This window comes from Malaclemys terrapin, chromosome 14 (genome assembly GCF_027887155.1).
Source record: "Malaclemys terrapin pileata isolate rMalTer1 chromosome 14, rMalTer1.hap1, whole genome shotgun sequence".
Classification (NCBI taxonomy): domain Eukaryota; kingdom Metazoa; phylum Chordata; order Testudines; family Emydidae; genus Malaclemys; species Malaclemys terrapin.
Window position 1 is genome coordinate 506,268 of NC_071518.1, and position 20,679 is coordinate 526,946.

Here is a 20,679-nt window from a genome sequence, read left to right on the forward strand (position 1 = left end):
AAGTTCGATATAACGCAGTTTCACCTATAATGCAGTAAGATTTTTTGGCTCCCAAGGGCAGTGTTATATCGAGGTAGAGGTGTAGCTGCAGGAAGGCGCTCTGTCTTTTCTCTTCTCTCCCCGTAGACCCTCCAGGGTAGTCAAAGGTGGAGAATTTCCACCACTCTACCTTCCACCCAGCCTCCAATAGTTGGGTAGTACCCCCAGTGAAGAGCTTCCCCAGGGCCTACCCACCTTCTCCTGCTCACAGCTTCCCCACACACCAGCAACTTTTCAAAATGAGAGCTTAGGTTCTGCAGAAGTTGATGGCATTGATTCCCAGGGTCATCTTCTCACCCTTCAGGAAAAGTGGCTCTTTCAGGGACTGCATGGGACTGTTTTTAGGAGACAAGTCATCTGCATGAGACAGTTTGTCTCAGTCTACTCTAGCTCTTGGACTGGTAGTCATAGGTGTCTCACTACTCCATCCATCAATTTCAGGAAAAACTTCTTAACTGTAAGAACAGTAGGACAATGGAGCTGAGTGCCCCGAGAAGTTGTGGAAGCTCCTTTACTGGAGGCTTTCAAAAAGAAGCTGGATAGCCACGTGTCTTGGATGGCTTAGACTAGGGGTGCCCAAACTACAGCCCACCAGAGCATGTCATAAGGCGCAGGGCCTGCTTCAACACAATATAGTAACAGCTGATTCATTAGCGTTTTGTCATGTTTACATCATTTTATATTAGACAAGTGCGTAAACAGACAATACTGTACATAAAAACCACCTATTTAAATATATACAAAACAAGTTGAACTTAAAATATAAATTAATAGAGGGGACTCTAAATCTTATTAAAATATGGAGACTCAGTTCGGCCCACAAAAGGTTGTGCTTAGGTTTGAGGCCCCCATGTAATAAGGTTGGCATCACTGATTTAGATACATCAAATCCTATATCTTGGCAGGGGGTTAGATTAGATGACCTTTGAGGTCCCTTCTAACCCTGTTCTGTAGTAGCACATACATTCCATGGGTGTACTCAGATTGGGATCACCAACAACAGATAACATCCACCATAGTTCTCAGGTCAGGACTACTCTGGACAGGTTGTGATGGGCCTCACAATAGTTGGAGTGATGAAATGGAAAACTATCACCACCACAATCCACCAAAACACTCTTGCTCGCACACTAAAGACAGGCTGGGATAGCCATGGGGTGGGATCATATTTCCAGAGGGCAGGATACTGCACATCTCTCCAAGTTTCATTTTCTAGAAAACACGTTCTCATTTAAAGAAAAGTCTTGACCCGCTTGCCAGAACATGACATAATGCTTGTTAAAGCTGGTAGATCTCCAGGTAAATTAACTAAAGCGGTGAAGTAATCTCTCTCTCTCTCTCATTCCACTCATCTTTCTAACTCAGAGCTGACATTAAGTAAAATAACCTAAGAAATAGGCAGTCAAATGGAGTCCAAAAATGTGTTGGATCTGGCTGTCCTGCTGAGACAGACTGAAGGCCAATTAAAGAGCAATGGATGATTTGCAGGTGGGATGGCACTAGACCTGTCTGGGCAGATTTCCATACCATATTGGAACTGCATCATTTTTCCTTTCACCTACGCCTCTGTATATGCAGAATGAATACACTTCACCCCCATGTCCTCCAGCAGAACCTTCCCCGAAAGCCACCTCTGTCTTCCCCACAGGATTATGCTGCAGCCACTCAGGTAGCTATTATTCCCTTTGGAGATCTGCCAGAGGCTAGCCATGGCAGAGTTTAGAGTGCCTGACAGAAGCTCAATCAGCAGCATTCTGCTGCAAATTTGAGATGGCTCTGCAAGAAGGAAACATCTCTCTCCTTGTTGTTTCTTGACTCTCCCTTCCTCCACCCTGGAGCATTTCAGCAATCGGACTTGTATATCACTGGAGGAGGTTGCTTCCCTTCAGATCTCAGAGGAGAGCAGGAGGACACTCCCCCTACCTCCGGAATACAAAGTGCAGCTGACTGGGGTGGTTTGCATAAACATTCTTGGAACCCTGCTTTGCATTTTCTTTGTTTTCTTACATACAACGCAAGGTACCAAAACTGATGACAGGACAAACAAAGGCAAAGGCTACAGCCATAAAGATCAGTGGATGCTTACCCCACTCTGCTGATCCTTGACAGTCAGATACTTCCAGAAAAGATGTGCAATGGATCTGTACTGAACAGTCCAGTGCTGCCTACTGAGCCCATGGTAGGGTGACCATCCGTCCGGGTTTCCCCGGACACGTCCGGCTTTTTCAGCTGTAAATGGCCGTCGGGGTGGGGGGAATTTCTAATAAAGTAGAAATGTCCGGGATTTCCCCCTTCCACTCATGCAGAGTGCGGCGTGGCTGATTGGACGGCTGGGCCTGATTGAAAGCCGCTCGCAGCCACTGGGGCCTCTAGCAGCCAGAGTCCCTCCCCCGCTCCCTCCTCCCCCACAGAGCAGCGCCACAGTGTTTGGCACATGGAGCTCACAGCTCTCCCTCGGCCTGGTTGAGGGGGGTGGGGGGGAGCAGGCAAGGGACAGGGAACGGGGGGGTTAGATTGGTCGGGAGTTCTGGGGGGGGCTATCGGGAGAAGGGGGTGTAGAAAGCGGTTGGGGCATGCAAGGGACAGGGAACGGAGGGGGTAGATTGGTCAGGAGTTCTGGGGGGGGTTGTCGGGAGAAGGGGGTGTAGAGAGCGGTTGGGGCAGGCAAGGGACAGGGAACGGGGCGGTTAGATTGGTCAGGGGACAGGGAGCAGGGAGACAGATAGGGGGTGGGGTCCTGGGGGCAGTTGTGGGGGGGTCTCAGGAGAGGGCAGTCAGGGGACAGGTAGGGGGATTCTCAGAGGGGTGGGAAGTGGGAGGGGGCAGGGCTGGGGCAGGGTTAGGGCGGCACCCCGTGTCCTCTTTTTTGATTGTTGAAATATGGTAAACCTAGCCCATGTGGTATGTGGTGGTCCATGCTCCACTGCATTTATCTGTTTCCCAAGGCTGCTATAACCACTCCAGTGATGGAGTTCTTATCCCACTCCCCCTTATATACAGGAGAACATTTGAATTACCCAGCGCTGTCCTACTTTGCCAGTGTGAAACAAAACGCATCTTGTGGTAAGGAGAATACGTCAAGGCTCCAGGGCAATCAGACTTTTTAAAAGAGGAACACAGGAAACTGCCTAAATTCCTCAAACAAGGAATGGAGGGATCAAGATAGGTTTACAGTTTGGGAGAGGCCACAACTGAGATCCAGGGCTGCCATGGATATGGGAATTTAATGACAAGACAAAAACTGGACAACAATGAGCTTGTTAGACAAGTATAGCATAGCTAGCACATGGCATTAATCACAACTGCAGTGTTAGTGCACAGTGCCTCCATGTGGTGACTGGACACACAGAAGCCTCTACAGATCCAATGAAAGCATGCACCATCTAGAAGAGTTAACTCTTACCTTTTCATTCTAACATACAGCAGGAGTCCAAACAGACAAAAGGGATAAAACAGACGAAGCAGGCATTAGGAACAGATCAGTGTCATACTATTCACAGCATAAAACACCACAAGAAAGATGGCTAGAAGAAAGCACCACCAAAAAGAAGCCCTAGTGCACAAAGTCGTTGGACTCAACTCCTTATCGCTCCCCCCAGGACTCAGCCACCTCCTAAGTGGTGACAGTGATGGGCAATGGCTCAGGACGACACCACTGCCCCCATAAGATTAGCCCCAGCTCTAGCACACATAAAATGCACCAGCAAAGGGGGTGCCTGTCTGAGGTCCCTGCGAGCAAACCTAGGACTTGCAGGAAGAGTATGTTGAGAACTGTGCACACAGGCAGAAGACTCCTCTCAGGATTTTTCAGTGGAGCAACTGGCCAGTTGCTTTCTTCTGGCTCATTTGGTTCCCAATTTCCCCTTTGCCCAAAGGAATCAGAACTGTACACCAAGAACACCTTCCAAATCATTCTGGAAGGAAATCTTTATAATTTGGCAGTTAAGTTCTGAAAGCAGCAGATACAGCAAGAGCGATTACAGCAGGCAGTGACAAGAGGCATGGGCTAGGACAGTGTGCTAGAAGACAAGAACACTGCTGACTCTGAAACTCCTACTCGCCCTGGGGAAAATGCCCCTTATTACACGCTGTGTGCAATGTGGACACGTTAGCTATACTTAGGTGGGAAGCATTAGGTTTTTAACCAGTAAATGTTGGTAAATGTCTATTTCATCATACACATACACAAACCAATGGAACAATATTTCCATCGATGATAACCGAAATTTACAGGCAAAGTAAGAAAAATGCTGCTTGAGAACTAATGAGAGTTTGATTTAAGAGTATTTACTTTGTATATTTTGACACATAAGAACGGCAATACTGGGTCAGACTAATGGTCCAGCTAGCCCAGTGTCCTGTCTACCGACAGAGGCCAATGCCAGATGCCCCAGAGGGAATGAACAGAACAGGACAGTTTACTGAGTGATGCATCCCCTAATGTCCGCTCCCAACTTCTGGCAATCAGAGGCCAGGGACACCCAGGACATGAGGTTGCATCACTGGCCATCTTGGCTAATATCCATTGATGGACCTATCCTTCAGGAACTTATCTAATTCTTTTTTGAACCCAGTTATACTTTTGGCCTTCACAATATACCCTGGCCACAAGTTCCACAGGGGGACTGTGCGTTGGGTGAAAAAGTACTTCCTTATGTTAGTTTTAAACCTGCTGCCTAATTAATTGGTTCTTGTGTTATGTGAAGGAGTAAATAACACTTCCTTATTCACTTTCTCCACACCAGTCATGATTTTATAGACCTCTGTCATATCCCCCCTTAGTCGTCCCTTTTCCAAACTGAAAATTCCCAGTCTTATTAATATTCTCTCATATGGAAGCTGTTCCATACCCCTAATCGTTTTTGTTGCCCTTCTCTGCACCTTTTCTGATTCTAATATATCTTTTTTGAGATGGGACAAACGGAACTGAATTCAACGGGTGGGCATACCATGGATCTATATAGTGACATTGTGATATTTTCTGTCTTATTATTTATTTATTTCCTAGTGGTTCCTAACAGACTGTTACTGTTTTTGACTGCCGGTGCACATGCAGCAGCTGTCTTCAAAGAACTATCCACAATGACTCTCAGATCTTTCTTGAGTGTTAACAGCTAATTTAGATCCCATCATCCTGTATATATAGTTGGGATTATGTTTTCCAGTTTGCATTACCTTGTATTTATCAACATTGAATTTCATCTGCCATTTTGTTGCCCAGTCACCCAGTTTTGTGAGATCCCTTTGTAACTCTTTGCAGTCTGCTTTGGACTTAACTATGTGATATTGACAATTTGTATTTTAATGGGTATAAAGCTTTAACCTTTTGAATCTTAGTTTCTGCTATCATTAAATAATTGTCTATTCCCCCTACTGTCTGACACCCTCCCCACAATTTTGCACAACTATGAACATTTGATAAAAGTAGACAAAATGCTTAAAATAAACATTGATATTATCGATCAAAATTATGAAAAATAAAAATTGAATTCTGCCAAGCCTAGCTGTACTATGAAAATATCAATTCTGCCTTTTCCTGAGTGGAATGTATTAAACTGTAAGGTTAACAGTGTAAGTTTGTGATTTTAGTTCCCCATCTTAGATAAGAAAGAAAAAGGAGATTAAACTTTATCCCACTTCAGATGTCACTGATGCAATCAGCTACATGAGGAATAATGCATTTATGGGACTTTCATCACAGGAGTTGCTTCAACTTTAACTCTGGGACAAGTTTCACAGTCTTCATGCACATAAATGATTTGTCAGTATCTTATAATTTACCCCCTTCCCACGCTCACAAGGAGACTCAAAGACGAACCCCATGGAAGACTTCTAATTTAATTATTTGATTATATTGTGTGACACTGTTTTTGAAGCAGAAAGCCTGCATTATCATCACGTGCCTCATTTAAAATTAGCTGCACAGATTTCACTCAAACTTGTAGACACATCCTGTTGGCTAAGACCAAGGATGGAAGTGTCAGCCTAGAAGAAGCATGAAAACATTAGCTATCGGCGATACTAATGTACAGTTTGTACTTACCTTTCTGAAGTGTGATAACATGTCTGGGCTTCTCTCACACATCTCTGTGAGGAGGACAACTGATGTGTGAAGAACACCTACAAGGCCAGAAACAAGTCTAATTATTTAGTTTTCACTTATAAAGGCTCTAGGCACCTGACCAAAAAAATTTAAAATGAAAGCCATAAAGGAAAAATAGCAGCAGCAATCCCACAAAACATCTCCCACCTGAAACACACACCCACCCGCAAATGCCTGCAACAAGAATATAAAAATGGCTATAGTGGGTGAGACCAATGATCCATCTAGCCAGTATCTGGCTTTCCAACTGGCCAATGCAAGATGCTTGAAAGGAAGGGAACAGAACAAGTTGATTTTGAGTGATCCATTGTCTGTCGTCCAGTCCCAGCTTCTAGAAGTTGGAGGTTTAGGCACACTTTGTGTCCCTGACCATCTTGGCTAATAGCCATCGATTGAACTATCCACCAGGAACTTATCTAATTGTTTTTTTGAACTCAGTTATACTTCTGAGCTCCACAACATCCCCTGGCAACAAGTTCCACAGGTTGATAGTGTGTTGTGTGAAGAAGTGCTTCCGTACGTCTGTTTTAAACCTACTGCCTATTAATTTCATTGGGTGAACCCTCCCCCCCGGTTCCTGTGTCATTGGAAGGGGTAAGCAACACCTCCCTCTTCTTTCTCTGTACCATTCATGATTTTACAGACCTCTATCACATCCCTCCTCAGTTGTCTCTTTTCCAAGCTGAAAAATCCCACCCTTTTTAATCTTTCCTCATATGGAAGCTGTTCAATACTCCTAATTATTTTCATTGCCCTTCTCTGCACCTTTTCCAACACTAATATATTTTTTGAGGTGAGGTTACCAGAAATGCACACAGAATTTAAGGTGTGGGTGTACCATGAATTCAGATAGCAGGATCATGGTATTTCCTGTTTTATTATTCATCCCTTTCCTAATGGTTCATAACATTTTGTTAGCCTTTTTGACAGTCACTGCACATTGAGCAGATGTATTCAGAGAACTATCCGCAATGTCTTCAAGATCTCTTTCTTGAGTGGTAACAGCTAATTTAGACCCCATCATTTTGTATGTATAGTTGGGATTATTTTTTCCAATGTGCATTACTTTGCATTTATCAACACTGAATTACATCTGCCATTCTGTCACCCGGTTTAATGAGATCCCTTTGTACGTCCAAAGCTGACTGCAAGGAGTTAGCTATCTTGAGTAATTTTGCCACCTCACTGTTCACCCCTTTTTCCAGATCATTTCTGAATATGCTGACTAACACAGGTCCCAGTACAGATCCTTAGAGGACCCTGCTATTTTCCTCTCTCCATTGTAAAAACTAATCATTTACTCCTTCCCTTTGGTTCCTATCTTTTAGTCAGTTACTGATCCATGAGAGGATCTTCCCTCTTATCCCATGACTGCTTAGTTTGCTTAAGAGCCTTTATTGAGGGACCTTACCAAAGGCTTTCTGAAAGTCCAAGTACACTATATCCACTGGATCATCCTTGTCCACACGTTTGTTTATACCTTTAAATTCTAATAGATTAGTGAGGCATGATTTCTCTTTACAAAAGCAGTGGTGACTCCTCCCCAACATATCACATTCATCTATGTGTCTGATAATTCTGTTTTTTACTATAGTTTCAACCAATTTTCCTGGCACTGAAGTCAGGCTTACTGGCCTGTAATTGCCAGGATCGCCTCTGGAGCCTTTTTAAAAAATAGGCGTTAATTAGATACCAGCCAGTCATCTGTCACAGAGGCTGATTTAAGTGATAAATTACAAAGAGGCACTGCATTTGCAGCATGCCCTGAAGAGCACTCGATTGTTATGTACTGTGTGTATTAGAGTAGCAGCAGCAATACAGGCCATGAGAAAGAGAGAGACCTACCCTGCCAAAAAAAGGCTTAGGACTTATCTACACTTTGAACACTACAGTGGCACAGCTGCAGCTGAGCCGTTGTAGCACTTCAGCGTAAACACTACCTACAGGTGGTTCTGGCCCTGCCTTTGGGAACTGGGGGTGCTGGATTATGGCCAGAAAGTGGGCATGGCTGTTTTGGGTCCCAGCAAGTGGGTTCATGCGTCTTTATGGAGAATGCCTGCCAGTCGCTCTGTGTCTCATGCACTGAAGAGGCTCCAACTTACATGCCTCTGAATAGAGTAAGTTTCACACAGGGAGGCAGGTTCCAAGCCATTCAGGGCTTTATAGGTCAAAACCAACAAGCAATCTGTGCAAAGAACTGGAGTTGTATGCTTGCAGTAGATTGCTCCTCTCTATTAAGTGGGCTAAGAAAATCATTAGATGTCTGGAGAAACTGAAAAGACAGATAGTTTATGTAGGAGACAAACAAGGGGGGCAGGATTGAGGGATCCAAAATTAACAAATGGGTACAGAAGCTCATTCGGGTGCTCCTATTCACCCTTTTATAATACAAGAACAAGGCGATATTCAACAAAACTGAAACAGAAATTTAAAACTGAGGACCGAAGAGATTTCCTCCCATAATGCTCCATCAACCTGAGGGATTCACTACCACCAGATATCACTGAAGCCAAAAACTTACTAGGTTTCAAAAAAGGATTAGATGTTTATACAGCTAAAATCACTCTCAATTACATTAGTTAAAATGATATTACATTAAGAATATAAACCTTAATGGCTCTATGATATAAGGCAAGCACTAATGACTTAGGTTAAGAAAAAGCTTTCCCTAATTCCCACTTAGATTTCTTGCCCCTAGCATCTGGTAGGCGACTGGCTGGGAAAGGATAGTTCGTTAGACGTACCATTAGAGTAATCCAGCATGGCAATTCTTATGTTAATAAATGACATTGTTTATTATTTTGCCCTAGTATGAGCTTCTAAGTGGATTTAAGGGGCACCTCCTGATCAGGCGCAGATAAGACGCACCATCCCGGTCACTTTTGCTATTTGATCATCTAAACGCAAGCTGAGCATCTAACAAGACCCTCAAAGTGACAAGCTGTGGGCACACACTAAAAAAGCAGATATTTTTGCTCTATTCTCCAGTTGCTTCCTCCAACCTACCATCAACATTTGACGTATCTAGACTGACCTTCAATCATTTACATTGAATCAACAGTTGTACAAATATTTTCTTTCACCCACAACCCAGTCTGACCAGCTACTGAAATGCTCCCCTGCAAGAGCCTGTACTCATTCTTTTTCCTTTTAGTTAAAAAAGGGCATGACCTAGATTGTAGGCCCAACCCAGATCAACATTTCACCAGCCATCAACTTGCAGTAAAAGTAACTCTTAGCAGCCCCGGGGGGAGATGCTCAAACAAGTTGCTTTTTGTTTTTAATTGCCAGCTGCCTACAATTACAACCCCATAAGCAGCCCCACAATTCCAGAAAAGAGGGAGGAGATCTGATGGGCAGGCAAAAACATCTGGAGGAGATGGCAGACTTGGTATCTGCCCTGGGACGTAGGGGTTATTCCAAATTTGTTGGTAAAGCCCATGTTTTAGCTGTTCTCCTGGACCTTGAGCAATGGGCAAAAATGGTTTCCCTTCCCTGCTATTTTTACATTTGGGTAGGATGCTGCAGCCTTCCATTTTGGACACAGTCTTCTCTCTTTTGTAACCACGGAGTTGCCCCGAAAGACACTCAAACTTCAGCTAACACAAAACGTCAGCCTGCTTGCTCAGCAATGCTTGTCACAGGGAGCATGCAACATCCATGTCCCAGAGTCTATATTAAACCATTTCCAGGTGCACTTAAAAGACTCATTTTTGGCCTACAAAGAGCTCTACAGTTGGTGCACAAGCTCCTTTAGTCCTGCTGATTGCCTAACACCAAGATGTTCTAGGAGGTTGATGCCTGGTCATTTTCAAAAAGCGGGCCTCAGATCTTCATAAGAATAGCCAGACTGGGTCAGAGCAAAGGTCCATCTAGCCCAGTATCCTGTCTTCTGACAGTGGCCAATGTCAGGTGCCCCAGAGGGAATGAACAGAAGAGGTAACGATCAAGTGATCCATCCCGTCGCCCGTTCCCAGTGTGACAAAGTCAGGCCGGACAGCTGCAAGAGGGTCTTGGAAGACCGATATGTGAGCCCTAGAATGTTAAAGGCCCTTTTTCCTACAAGTTGAGAAGGGGTTACCTCAGGTCAGTCAGGGACACCTAAATCCAATTAAGGGCTGCCTGAGACCTTTAAAAAAAAACCCTCCTCTGGGCAGAGAAAGGGGGAGAGAGAAAAGGGGACAACCTGCTGCCAGGCTAGTGGCAGCAGGGAAATAAACTGCTCCAGGCTGAGAGGCGGTGCTCCTTCCCATGGGGGAAACAGCCAAACCTGAGTGCCTGCTAGGGAAAGGACTGACACCCCAGGGCAACCAACAGGGAGACACCCTGCCCCAGCGAGGAGGCAGTGAAAGGTATCCACCAGTGGTTTTGTGTTTATCAGACTGTTTCCTTTTTGTTTGGTGGAGGATCACCCCTTAGGCCACCCTCAGGCCTGCCCTGAAAATATGACCAAGGGAGCACAGAAGGGGGAGTGGAGCGGATTACCCTAGGCCCACCACGGCCAGAGGGGGAAGTGCAAAATCTGGTGGGACGAAGGAGGTGCCTTGCCACACCAGCTTCTGGCAAACAGAGAGTAGGGACACCATTCCTGCCCATTCTGGCTAATAGCCATTGATGGACCTATCCTCCATGAACTTATCTAGTTCTTTTTTGAACCCTACTATAGTCTTGGCCTTCATAACATCCCCTGGCAAAGAGTTCCACAGGTTGACTATGCGTTGTGTGAAGAAATATACTTCCTTTTGTTTGTTTTAAACCAGCTGTCTATTAATTTCATTTGGTGACCCCTAGTTCTTGTGTTACGAGAAGGAGTAAATAACACTTCCTTATTCACTTTCTCCACACCAGTCATGATTTTATAGATCTCTATCATATCCCCCCTTAGTTGTCTCTTTTTCAAGCTGAAGGGTCCCAGTCTTATTAATCTCTCCTCACACAGAAGCCGTTCCATACCCCTAATCATTTTTGTTACCCTTTTCCAATTCCAATATATCTTTTTTGAGATGGGGCGATCAAGATCTGCACTCTTATGCTGGTCTGACAGATTATGACGTGGCTTCACAGTACAATGCAAAGCCCTCCTGACATAATACTGGAGCTGACTGAAGTTCATTTTCCTTGGTACGTAAGGGAGGGAAGGAGAGCAGGATACTGGGATTCAGGAGACCCTGGGCCCAATTTCTTGCTCTGCCAAAGACTTTCCGTGTGACCTTGGAAAAGTCACAGTTCCTCACTTGTAAAAACAGGCACACTAATCCTTCCCTACCTCACAAGGGTGCTGTGAGGATAAATATATTAAAGACTGTGAGGTGCTGATACTGTTACCATTTTAATTAGTCTCTGCACTAAGTACTCCAATTAGAGCATTTTAAAACCTAAATAAGTTCACAATGTCCACATGTAGCACAGTCCACAAGCAACCCGCCCTTCCCTTCCCCCACAATCCCCCAGGTGTGCTGCAGCCTAACACCCCAATGAAATAAAATGACATGAACATGTTCACTAGAGAAGGAAACAAATGTTTACTTGGCTACCAGAGATACTGCTGCAGCTATGCATTGGTTTAAATGGGAAGGAACTACTTGTTAAGGCCACTCTCCACACAACAGCCTCAGCTCTGAAACACAGCCTCTATTTGTGACTCCTTTATGGCATGCTTTAATGCCCATCTATATCCCAACGATACTGCGCTTTCTTAACCAGCAATCTGCTGTGCAACTTAAGAACTGTCTGATTACTCTGCTCCAGTTAGCACTGCAGAGATCTCACGGCTTTGGGAATGCAAGCTGAACTCCATTCTGCTTCATCCATCAGTTCCAAGTTACCAGTAATCATCTCAGACAGAAGCTGACCTTTCAGATCCCAAGTGGAGTTTGCAACCCTACCAGCTAGAAAATCTTTTGCCTTGCACAAAAAGCAAGAGTGACCTGAGTCAGAGAGACTTAATGGGGAACCTCAGAATGCCATCCTTACAGAGGAGAAACATACCACGAATCACATAATACAGTTTGCTAGAGTCCCAGATTCACCATATTTACTCTGTGTGTGATTCACCTGTCTTGAAATGAGAGTAGCAGGTACTTTGATAAATAAACGGAAAGACCATTTGATTACCCTGTAGCCTGTGCTGTGTAATTTCCTGCAGGAGCAAGAATCACATATAGCTCTATGCCTCCTGTAGCACACAGGACATTTGCTCTCTTTCTACAGAACTGGAAGGACACTGATCAGAAACCTGTATGACAACAAGGTAGATGATGGACGTGCACCACCCTGCATGGAGGAGCATTGCCGCCAAAGGCCTGGGCCTTGCCTGCTGACATTACCATGGTTCTTCTCATTCAGTAGGTTTTTGGTGGCTGGCAGGAACATCTCCATGAGTTCAGGCACCTTCCTAATGACATGCACAGCACACAGTGCTGCCTGCAAGAGAAGAGCAGCACAGTTAGCACACCCCTGCCTGTCACTGACTGCCCGCAGACTCCAAGCTTAACCATCTCCGGGCCAGAAACAGAGACTTCTTAAGAGGATCCACTTCTATATTAGAGCTAATTTGCACACTTAACTCACCTGGAAACGTGTTAACAAGTACATGTGCAAGAACATCTCTATACTGAGATAATCCTTGCCAATGCCTTATGGATTTGTTAGCTCTGTACCCACTGGGACAAGATTTCTATTCTGTCCAGACCACAGATACCACCCATGCTTTACCTGCATTGCAGACAAAGGGAAGTCTTTGGACGTTAGTTATCATGCTAGTACATGTACTCTCAGAGAAATAACTTGCTGATGTGCCCTATGCCACCCAGCACACTAAATATTAAAAGCCTTCTGTCCCAGGCTTTAGATTGTAAAGCAGCAGTTTGGAAACTTCCTGAGGTACCTTTTTCCTTAGGTAAGAGTTGGATGTTTTGAGGAGTTTCTCCACTTCTCCTGCCAGGTCTCTGCACATCTCAGAGGAGCCCATGCAGCCGAGGGTGCAGAGTGCCAGCCCCTGCACATACTGCGTGCTATGATTAAGGTCACTGCAAAAGAGACCAAGAACAAGCCTGTCAGCACTTGCACTTTACAGGACACAGGTGCAGGGAACTCTGCACATCAAGAAGCGAATCAGAATGCAGGTAAGCTGTGAAGCAAAGAAGTTAGTTATGTATGTTCCAAGGCAGCTGGGCAGTTGAGTAAGAATGGGACGCTTCAGACACACGTGGCATAGTCGCCCACCACCACAGACTCACTTCTGGAGTCTTCAGGTATAGCTACAGTCACAAGTGAAATGGGCTGAATGACAGCAACACCAGTGCCTGGAGCCCAGCCCAGGAGAAACAGAGGCATGCAGAGTTCCACCCTACGTCACACTTGTATCTAAGCAACAGTTGACAGAACTGACAGGTGAAAGCACAGGGATCAAGAGCCAGCAGAAGAGTGGGGGAAATGCCACTGTTGCAGACACCACGCTCTGTGCTGCCCCAGGCAGAGAGGCAGGCCCTGACCCCATTCCTGCTTCAGCAGAAACACACAAACCAGCCACAACACAACAACTTTGCAGCATAGGATCCCAGCCCTTGACAAACAACAGGGAACTGTCTACAGCCATTACACTCACTTCACATAGCAGGGGACAGTGTGAACAGCTAGCCAATCCTGGGCATTACAAGGAAAAAGGGAATTTCAGATGTGTAAAGCTTCCCAAGTGATCCCCCCTGGCCCCCAGACTCTTCATCCCGGAGGGAGGAGGGATAGCTCAGTGGTTTGAGCATTGGCCTGCTAAACCCAAGGTTGTGAGCTCAATCCTTGAGGGGGCCATTTAGGGATCTGGGGCAAAAATCTGTCTGGGGATTGGCCCTGCTTTGAGCAGGGGGTTGGACTAGATGACCTTCTGAGGTCCCTTCCAACCCTGATATTAAGAGGAAACAGGGCATGTGCCTCTCATCCCAGGCCCCTCTCCCCCTGTCCAGGTGAGTGACAGGAATTCCTGCTCAGAGGAGATGCGGGTGGGGAAGGGGAAAGATATGCTGTCAGAACTGGGTCATGGGCAGCCTGTGGGTATGGAGTGAGTTGGTCAGTATTGGGGCCGAAGGTCAGAGATCAATCCGGAATTAGGTCAAAACTAAAGTCAGAGTCCATTACCAAATTGAGAGTGTGCGGTGAGAATCGGGGTCAGGCCAGGTCAGGATATTTCACTGGGGTCAGCAATAGTCTGAGGCTAGAGACAGTAAAACAGGATCAGGGTTGGGATGCGAGCCTAGATCAAAAGCCGGGAGGTCTGCATTGCTCAGACAACTCTAGGAAAGGGCTTCCTGATTTAGATGGAGAGTCCCAGCCTACCAGGGAATCATGGAGAGCTATCACTCATGTCCCATAGGGTGGGACTTCCTGCAGGATTTAGCCTCTCAGTTCCACTTCGTGGCAACTGTGCCTAGGCCCTGTGGTTTCTTACATCACTCCCCCCCTTCAGGGCCCTTCTTTTCAGATTGCTGCGAGTTACAAAATTTCGGGATCCATTTGCTGCACTTCCCAATGATATTCGGTATACTGTGGTTGGAGGAGCATGACCTGCATATCTCCAGGAGGGGGAAGAGCATGGGACAGGACGGGGAAGAACTGGGCTTCTCTCGATGAACCTCATCAAATTCTCTTACCAGGTTAGGGGCGTGGACATGGGAGGCAGGTTGTCAAGTAAGCTCTTCAAGTCTATATGCTTCCCAGTCTACAAGGGAGGACAGGTGTCCCCAGGTGCATACGGAATTAAGGGTGGCATGCACCTCAGACTCTTTATAGTCCTGGACTTTGACCAGTAGAAATGGAGGACTGGTTTGGCCAGGGAAGGGGTTATCACTGTAGGGTTTTAGGAGGGACATGTGGGGAACACATGGAATGTACCTTAAGGGATCAGGGATCAGCTGTAATTTGAAAGTGACACAGTTGACTTGCTGGCAGACCCAGAGGGTCCCAGGAACGGGCAGTCTAGCTCGCAAGAAGGTCTATTGTTCAGAAGATGCTTCAAAGTGAGACAAACTTTCTAGACAACAGTGGCTCCCAGGTGAGGGGTCCTCCTTCGAGGCAAACCAAACAAGGGAGATCAGATCTTAGTGAATAGCTGCACTGAGGAAATTACGGAGTTTGAGAAGATATGGTGGCACAACAGTAGGTTCCTTGCCCTCCTCACGATAGTACTGTCCTTTTCGTGAGAAGGCATCAGCCTTTCCATTTTGGGACCCAGGTTGGTAGATGATGGTGAATTAGAACAGAGAAAACAGGGCCCACCTTAGCCGCCTTCAATTCAAAATTTGGGGCTTGCAGAGATATTCAAGCTTATGGTCTGTGAAGACCTAAATCCCCTTGAGGTGGTGGCACTACTCCTCGAACACAGTTTTAGTTGCAAGCAGCTCGTCTAGTATTTCGTAATTTATTTTTGCTAGGGTGAGCTTGCAAGAGATGACTAAAAATGTGCAGTGGTGCAAGACTTGCTGGGCGTGGAGCTTCTGAGAGAGTACCTCCCCATGGACCACGTTGGACACATTGGCCTCCACAACGAACACGCAGGTTGGATTGTGGTGCACCAGGATGGGAGCCATGGTGAAGGAGGAGTTGAGCTGGATGAAATCATGCTGGGCGACGGCATTGTGGGCTTCGGGTGACCAAGTGAACCAAATGGTCTTACGAAGGAGTGAAGTCAGGGGAACCACTTTGCGTGAGAAGTCGGAAATAACCAACCAATAAAAACTGGCAAAGCATAGGAAGTGTTATAATTCACAGGGCTTCCAGGGAGCTACTAAGTCATGAATTGATGTTATCTTTTGGGAATCCATCTGAATGCCCCCTGGGGAGATGATATAGCCCAAAACTTCGAGGGAAGGCTGGTCAAAGAGGCATTTTTTCAGTTTGGCATATAGTCCATGCTTCTACAGCCTTTCTAGAGCAGATCCAACATAATGACACTGTTGTTCTTGGCTCTCGGAGAACATGAGGATAACATTGAGATAAATGACATTTATCCAATATGTCCTTGAACATGTCGTTCACAAAGTGTTGGAAAATTGCAGGGGCATTGGTCAGGCCAAACAGCACTACTGAATATGCGAAGTGTCTGTACAGGGCATGAAAGGCGGGTTTTCCACTCATTGGTGGCTCTTATATGCTCCCAGTGGTAAGCTCCCAAAAGGTCTTCCTTTGTGAAGATCCTGGCTGTTCGCACATGATTTAGCAAACCCAGGATAAGAGGCAGAGGATACTGGTTGTGGACTGTGACCTGATTTAGGGCTCAACAGTCCATGCAAAGACACAATGATCCATCCTCCTTCTGTATAAAAAGTACTAGGGCCCCTGCTGGGGAGGTAGATTGACAGATGAAACCCTTCTCAAGATTTTCTTGGACATAGTTGTGCACTGCTGCCAGTTTATGTATCAATCAATATGGGGCCTTCAATCTATGGCCTATGAAAGGCTGTGCAAACCATGGTCTTGGTGTGGGGGCAGGATGTCCACGATTTTTTTTCTCAAAAACATCATGTGTGTTCCTGGTATTTCTTTGAGAGACACGGTTTTGGGCTCAAGGCAATTTCTTTCTGGCTGGCCCAGGTTACCCCTAGAGTGGTAACAACCCTCCCTGAGGTTCAGGGATTGGCTCACAGCGGGGTTGCAGGCAGATTTTTTGGCAATAATAGGAAGAAATGTTGATGCTCTTCCCCCTCCTGGAGATATGCAGGTCATGCTCCTCCAACCACAGTATAGCGAATATTATTGGGAAGTGCAGCGAACGGATCCCAAAATGTTGTAACTTGCAGCAATCTCCCACGCCAACCTCGAAAAGAACAGTTTTCTGGGTTCCTGGACCGGATGACAGGGTAACCCATCAATTGTGGCTACCAGGTCCAGTGAAGGTTTGTGCTGAAGGAGAATTTGTAGAGTCTGGACCACCGTTGCATGTATAAAATTATCTGTGGCACCAAAGTTGATCCTGGCTAATTGCAGGGGAATTGAGTGCAAGTGAGGGTCCCAATGTTCTTCAGTAGAAACAAAGCTTAAGTTGCTGGCTTTCCTTTACCTCCATGATCAAACATTTGTGACCCAGATCCATCTACATCAGTTCAAGACCTGGTTCCTCGGGCCTGTGCACAGTGGGTGGGCATAGCTGTGTTGGGCTCCCTTCATCTCCTCCTCTCACTTGCACACCCAGGTGTCAATACAAAGGAGAAGATCAATGAAGGTGTTGAGTCAGGTAGGTTTCTCTACATGAACTAGCTTGTCTTCTACCTCTTGGAACTGGCACAGTTGCACTGCCATATTCCACTAGACATTAGCTACCAATCATCAGAAATGGGTGGCGTTAGAAGTGGCGGGCCCTTGCCTTGTCTAAGCTTCCAGAGGGCGGCCTATGCCAAGTGCACGTGGCATGGGTGGTCATCAAAAATGGCTGAGAATTCCCACAGGAGTCATCCCAGTTGGAGAGTACTGGGCTAACAGAGGGGAGGCCCAATCTAGCACTTCTCCCACAAGCAGGTTAATCCCCATCTCCACCTTTGCCTGGTTCATGGAGTACATTCAGGGATGTAGCTGGAAAAGCAGCGACACTGGACTCCATAGAGATTACTGATGAACTCAGGAAGCTGAGTAGCAGATACCGTCTCCTCAGCTGCCCCGGAACCTGCATGGCACATGTAAAAGCTGAGCATTCTTTGGGAAGAGCTTTTGCTTTTCCTGCCAGACAGCTCGGGGTCTCAGGAGGGAGTCAAGTATCAGAGGGGTAGCCATGTTAGTCTGGATCTGTAAAAGCAGCAAAGTGTCCCGTGGCACCTTATAGACTAACAGACGTATTGGAGCATAAGCTTTCGTGGGTGAATACCCACTTCGTCGGAGGCGTCCAACGAAAATTCATGCTCCAATACGTCTGTTAGTCTATAAGGTGCCACAGGACTCTGTCGCTTTTTCAGGAGGGGAGGCGCAGTGCGTTTCCCATTCTCCAGCAGCAGCTCAGGCTGGCCCGTGGCTCCTCCAGCCATGAGAGGGTGGGGGGTTTGGGGCTCCTGCTGCGGGGCGGGGGTAGAGAGAAGGGACTGGGAGCTCTGGGGGGTGGGATTGGAGCGTCAGGCAGAAGGGGTGGGACCGGGGGGGCTAGCCTCCCCAAAGAGGGGGTCCACCCACCACTCATGGTGCTGATGGACAACTTCACTGTAGTTTCTCTCAAGCCTGGCACAGATTCTTGGAGGAGGTGAGGGGAGATAAGTGACAGTATGGGAACACTTTCACCCCATCTGTCTCCCACTGAACAAGAGAAATGTTTTTGCCACAGCTTCCTCCACAACCAAAACTGCCTCAGGGTCTTGATGAGAGCAAAGATGCTCCTGTCTCCCAAACTCCAGCCCACAGGAACCTTAAGTGGCTACTAATGTTTGAATTCGCAGCAGCTTCTTGCCTACAGGAAGCCTCAGTTGCTACTGTCTCATCCCTTCTCCCCATCTCACCCCTCCTAGGAAACTACCTGAAAAGGACGCAGAGCTACTACCTGGAGAAAGGAGCGAACAGCACAGGATAGTTTAGGCCCTAGACACCCGAAAAGTACCTGGTTTTATTGCAGGATGAGTCATGCACCCAGCAGGGCCTGCCTAAAGACCAAGTTTAAAAAGAAGAAAAGGTGAGCCTCTGCAGTTTACAGACTCCCTGGTGGACTGGAGATGCCCTGAAAACATGTGCACCTCTACCTCGATATAACGCTGTCCTCGGGAGCTAAAAAATCTTACCACGTTATAGCGAACTTGCTTTGATCCACTGGAGTGTGCAGCCCCGCCCCCCCGGAGTACTGCTGTACCATGTTATATCCGAATTCATGTTATATCGGGTCGTGTTATATCAGGGTAGAGGTGTACGTAGCACATGGAATAGCAAGAGAGAACAGTGGAATTATGAGAACTTGTTTTACAGACTATTTGGCATTCAAGAACTAAAATCCCTTAATCTGGACATGAAGTAGTCAATAAATAAGCCTTTCCCAGTGCAGCAGGCTACAACAATCTTCCTCATCTGTCACCTAAAAGGACTTTTCCACACAACACAACACGTGCTCCCCACCCGCTGCCCAGGAACTCTTTGCACACTGGATATCATTCCTGGATATTACCAATGTGGTCACTTATGTCACTGGATAATCCTAGATAACCATATGGAATACAAGTTAATACTTGTAATCATAGGTCTGCCTGCTATTGATCAATAATGCACATTTAGGGAGGGGTGTTTAGTTATCGCTTACTTTTAAATTACTTTGTTTTACAATGTTTTGAAAATAGCAATGCCTCTTGGAGGCCTGACAGACAACAGTTTGAAAACCAAGTTAGAGTCAGATCTCAAACGTGTCTGGGACTCAAATGGCAGAGACCACATAGGAAATAAAATTCCCTGCTCTGTTTTCCTCTCAGCTGGCCCTGTAATTGTGGAAAGATGGGATGTTACTACATCTCCTCAGATTCCCCCTAAAATCTACTAGATGACATTATCTTGGCTAGAGGAAGTAGTGTGAATGATAGTCAAGTGCCCAGGACAAGAAAAAGATGTTGCTGCACCCTGGAAAAATGCTAACATAAAAACAAATTAAGAAAACCAGATCTACTGATGTTCAGAGACTAAGTGCAGGGATCCAGCTATGAGAAAGAATAATGGCAAAAGCAGTTTGATGAAGGTCTCTGCATTACAGAGGTGTCTGGTAGTGACTTTATAATTAAGGTTGTGTTCCAAAATGGGCTTAAAATAGGACATAAACCAACTATTCTCAGAGAACAACAGGAATTTATCAGCAAGATATTTCACAAACAGTTTCCATGCCCTTTGGATTTTCTGTGTAGTTTGATTTCTCTGAACACATTTATAATGGGAAAGCTCTGAATTTGGGCTCTGTCTGATTTTTTCCCCCTTGTCAGGTACTTTTCATAGATCAATCACCAATCTTAAAAATATTGTTTATTCATTCAAAAGGTGAGCGGTGTCTGCTGACTTGATCTCCTACAACAGATAAAGCTGTTTTAAACTATTTAGATTGACAGGAATTTTTAAGCAGCTATTCATGATACCACTGAAAAGTTTATGCATTGTGCACACACGCCTGATTGGAGGAGCTGTGGGGGTGGTACACAAACCTGACTGATGGGTCCCAGAAGCACACAAAACTCTGCATAAAATATTCTCTATCAGCAACTGTACTTTTGCCCCCTTCGTGTTCACTCCCTACCACCCCCTCCACACTCATCCAACCCATACCCCCAGGTAAGTATAAAAACCTCAACACACACACTGTAGTGAAGCAGTTAGGGTTGCTGCACACAAAGCATGCCTGACACCCACAAAAGCAAGGAAGTGAAAAGGTAAGTCACTTACTACAACATACCCTGCTCTCCTTCACCTACATTACCACAACTCCTGGACATCACAGACCATGTTGCTGCAACCTTAACTCTGCTCCCTTAGGGATGCCCGGCTTCCATCACTGTCTTAACCACCTATCTGCACACCTATCTTCACCAAACTCCCAACACAACGAACTACTA

At 46.0% G+C, this 20,679-nt stretch overlaps 1 protein-coding gene across 2 annotated transcripts in view; it reads right to left on the reverse strand.

Moving 5' to 3' along the window:
• AP1G1 (adaptor related protein complex 1 subunit gamma 1) overlaps window positions 1-20,679 on the reverse strand; it is a 95,591-nt gene that overhangs the window by 35,789 nt on the left and 39,123 nt on the right. For both annotated transcript variants that reach the window (XM_054049225.1, XM_054049226.1), the window contains exons 4-6: window positions 13,029-13,170; window positions 12,469-12,565; window positions 6,083-6,159 (exon numbers count right to left, since the gene is read on the reverse strand). In XM_054049225.1, coding sequence (XP_053905200.1) covers window positions 6,083-6,159; window positions 12,469-12,565; window positions 13,029-13,170 — 316 coding nt within the window. The remainder of the gene's footprint in view (window positions 1-6,082; window positions 6,160-12,468; window positions 12,566-13,028; window positions 13,171-20,679) is intronic.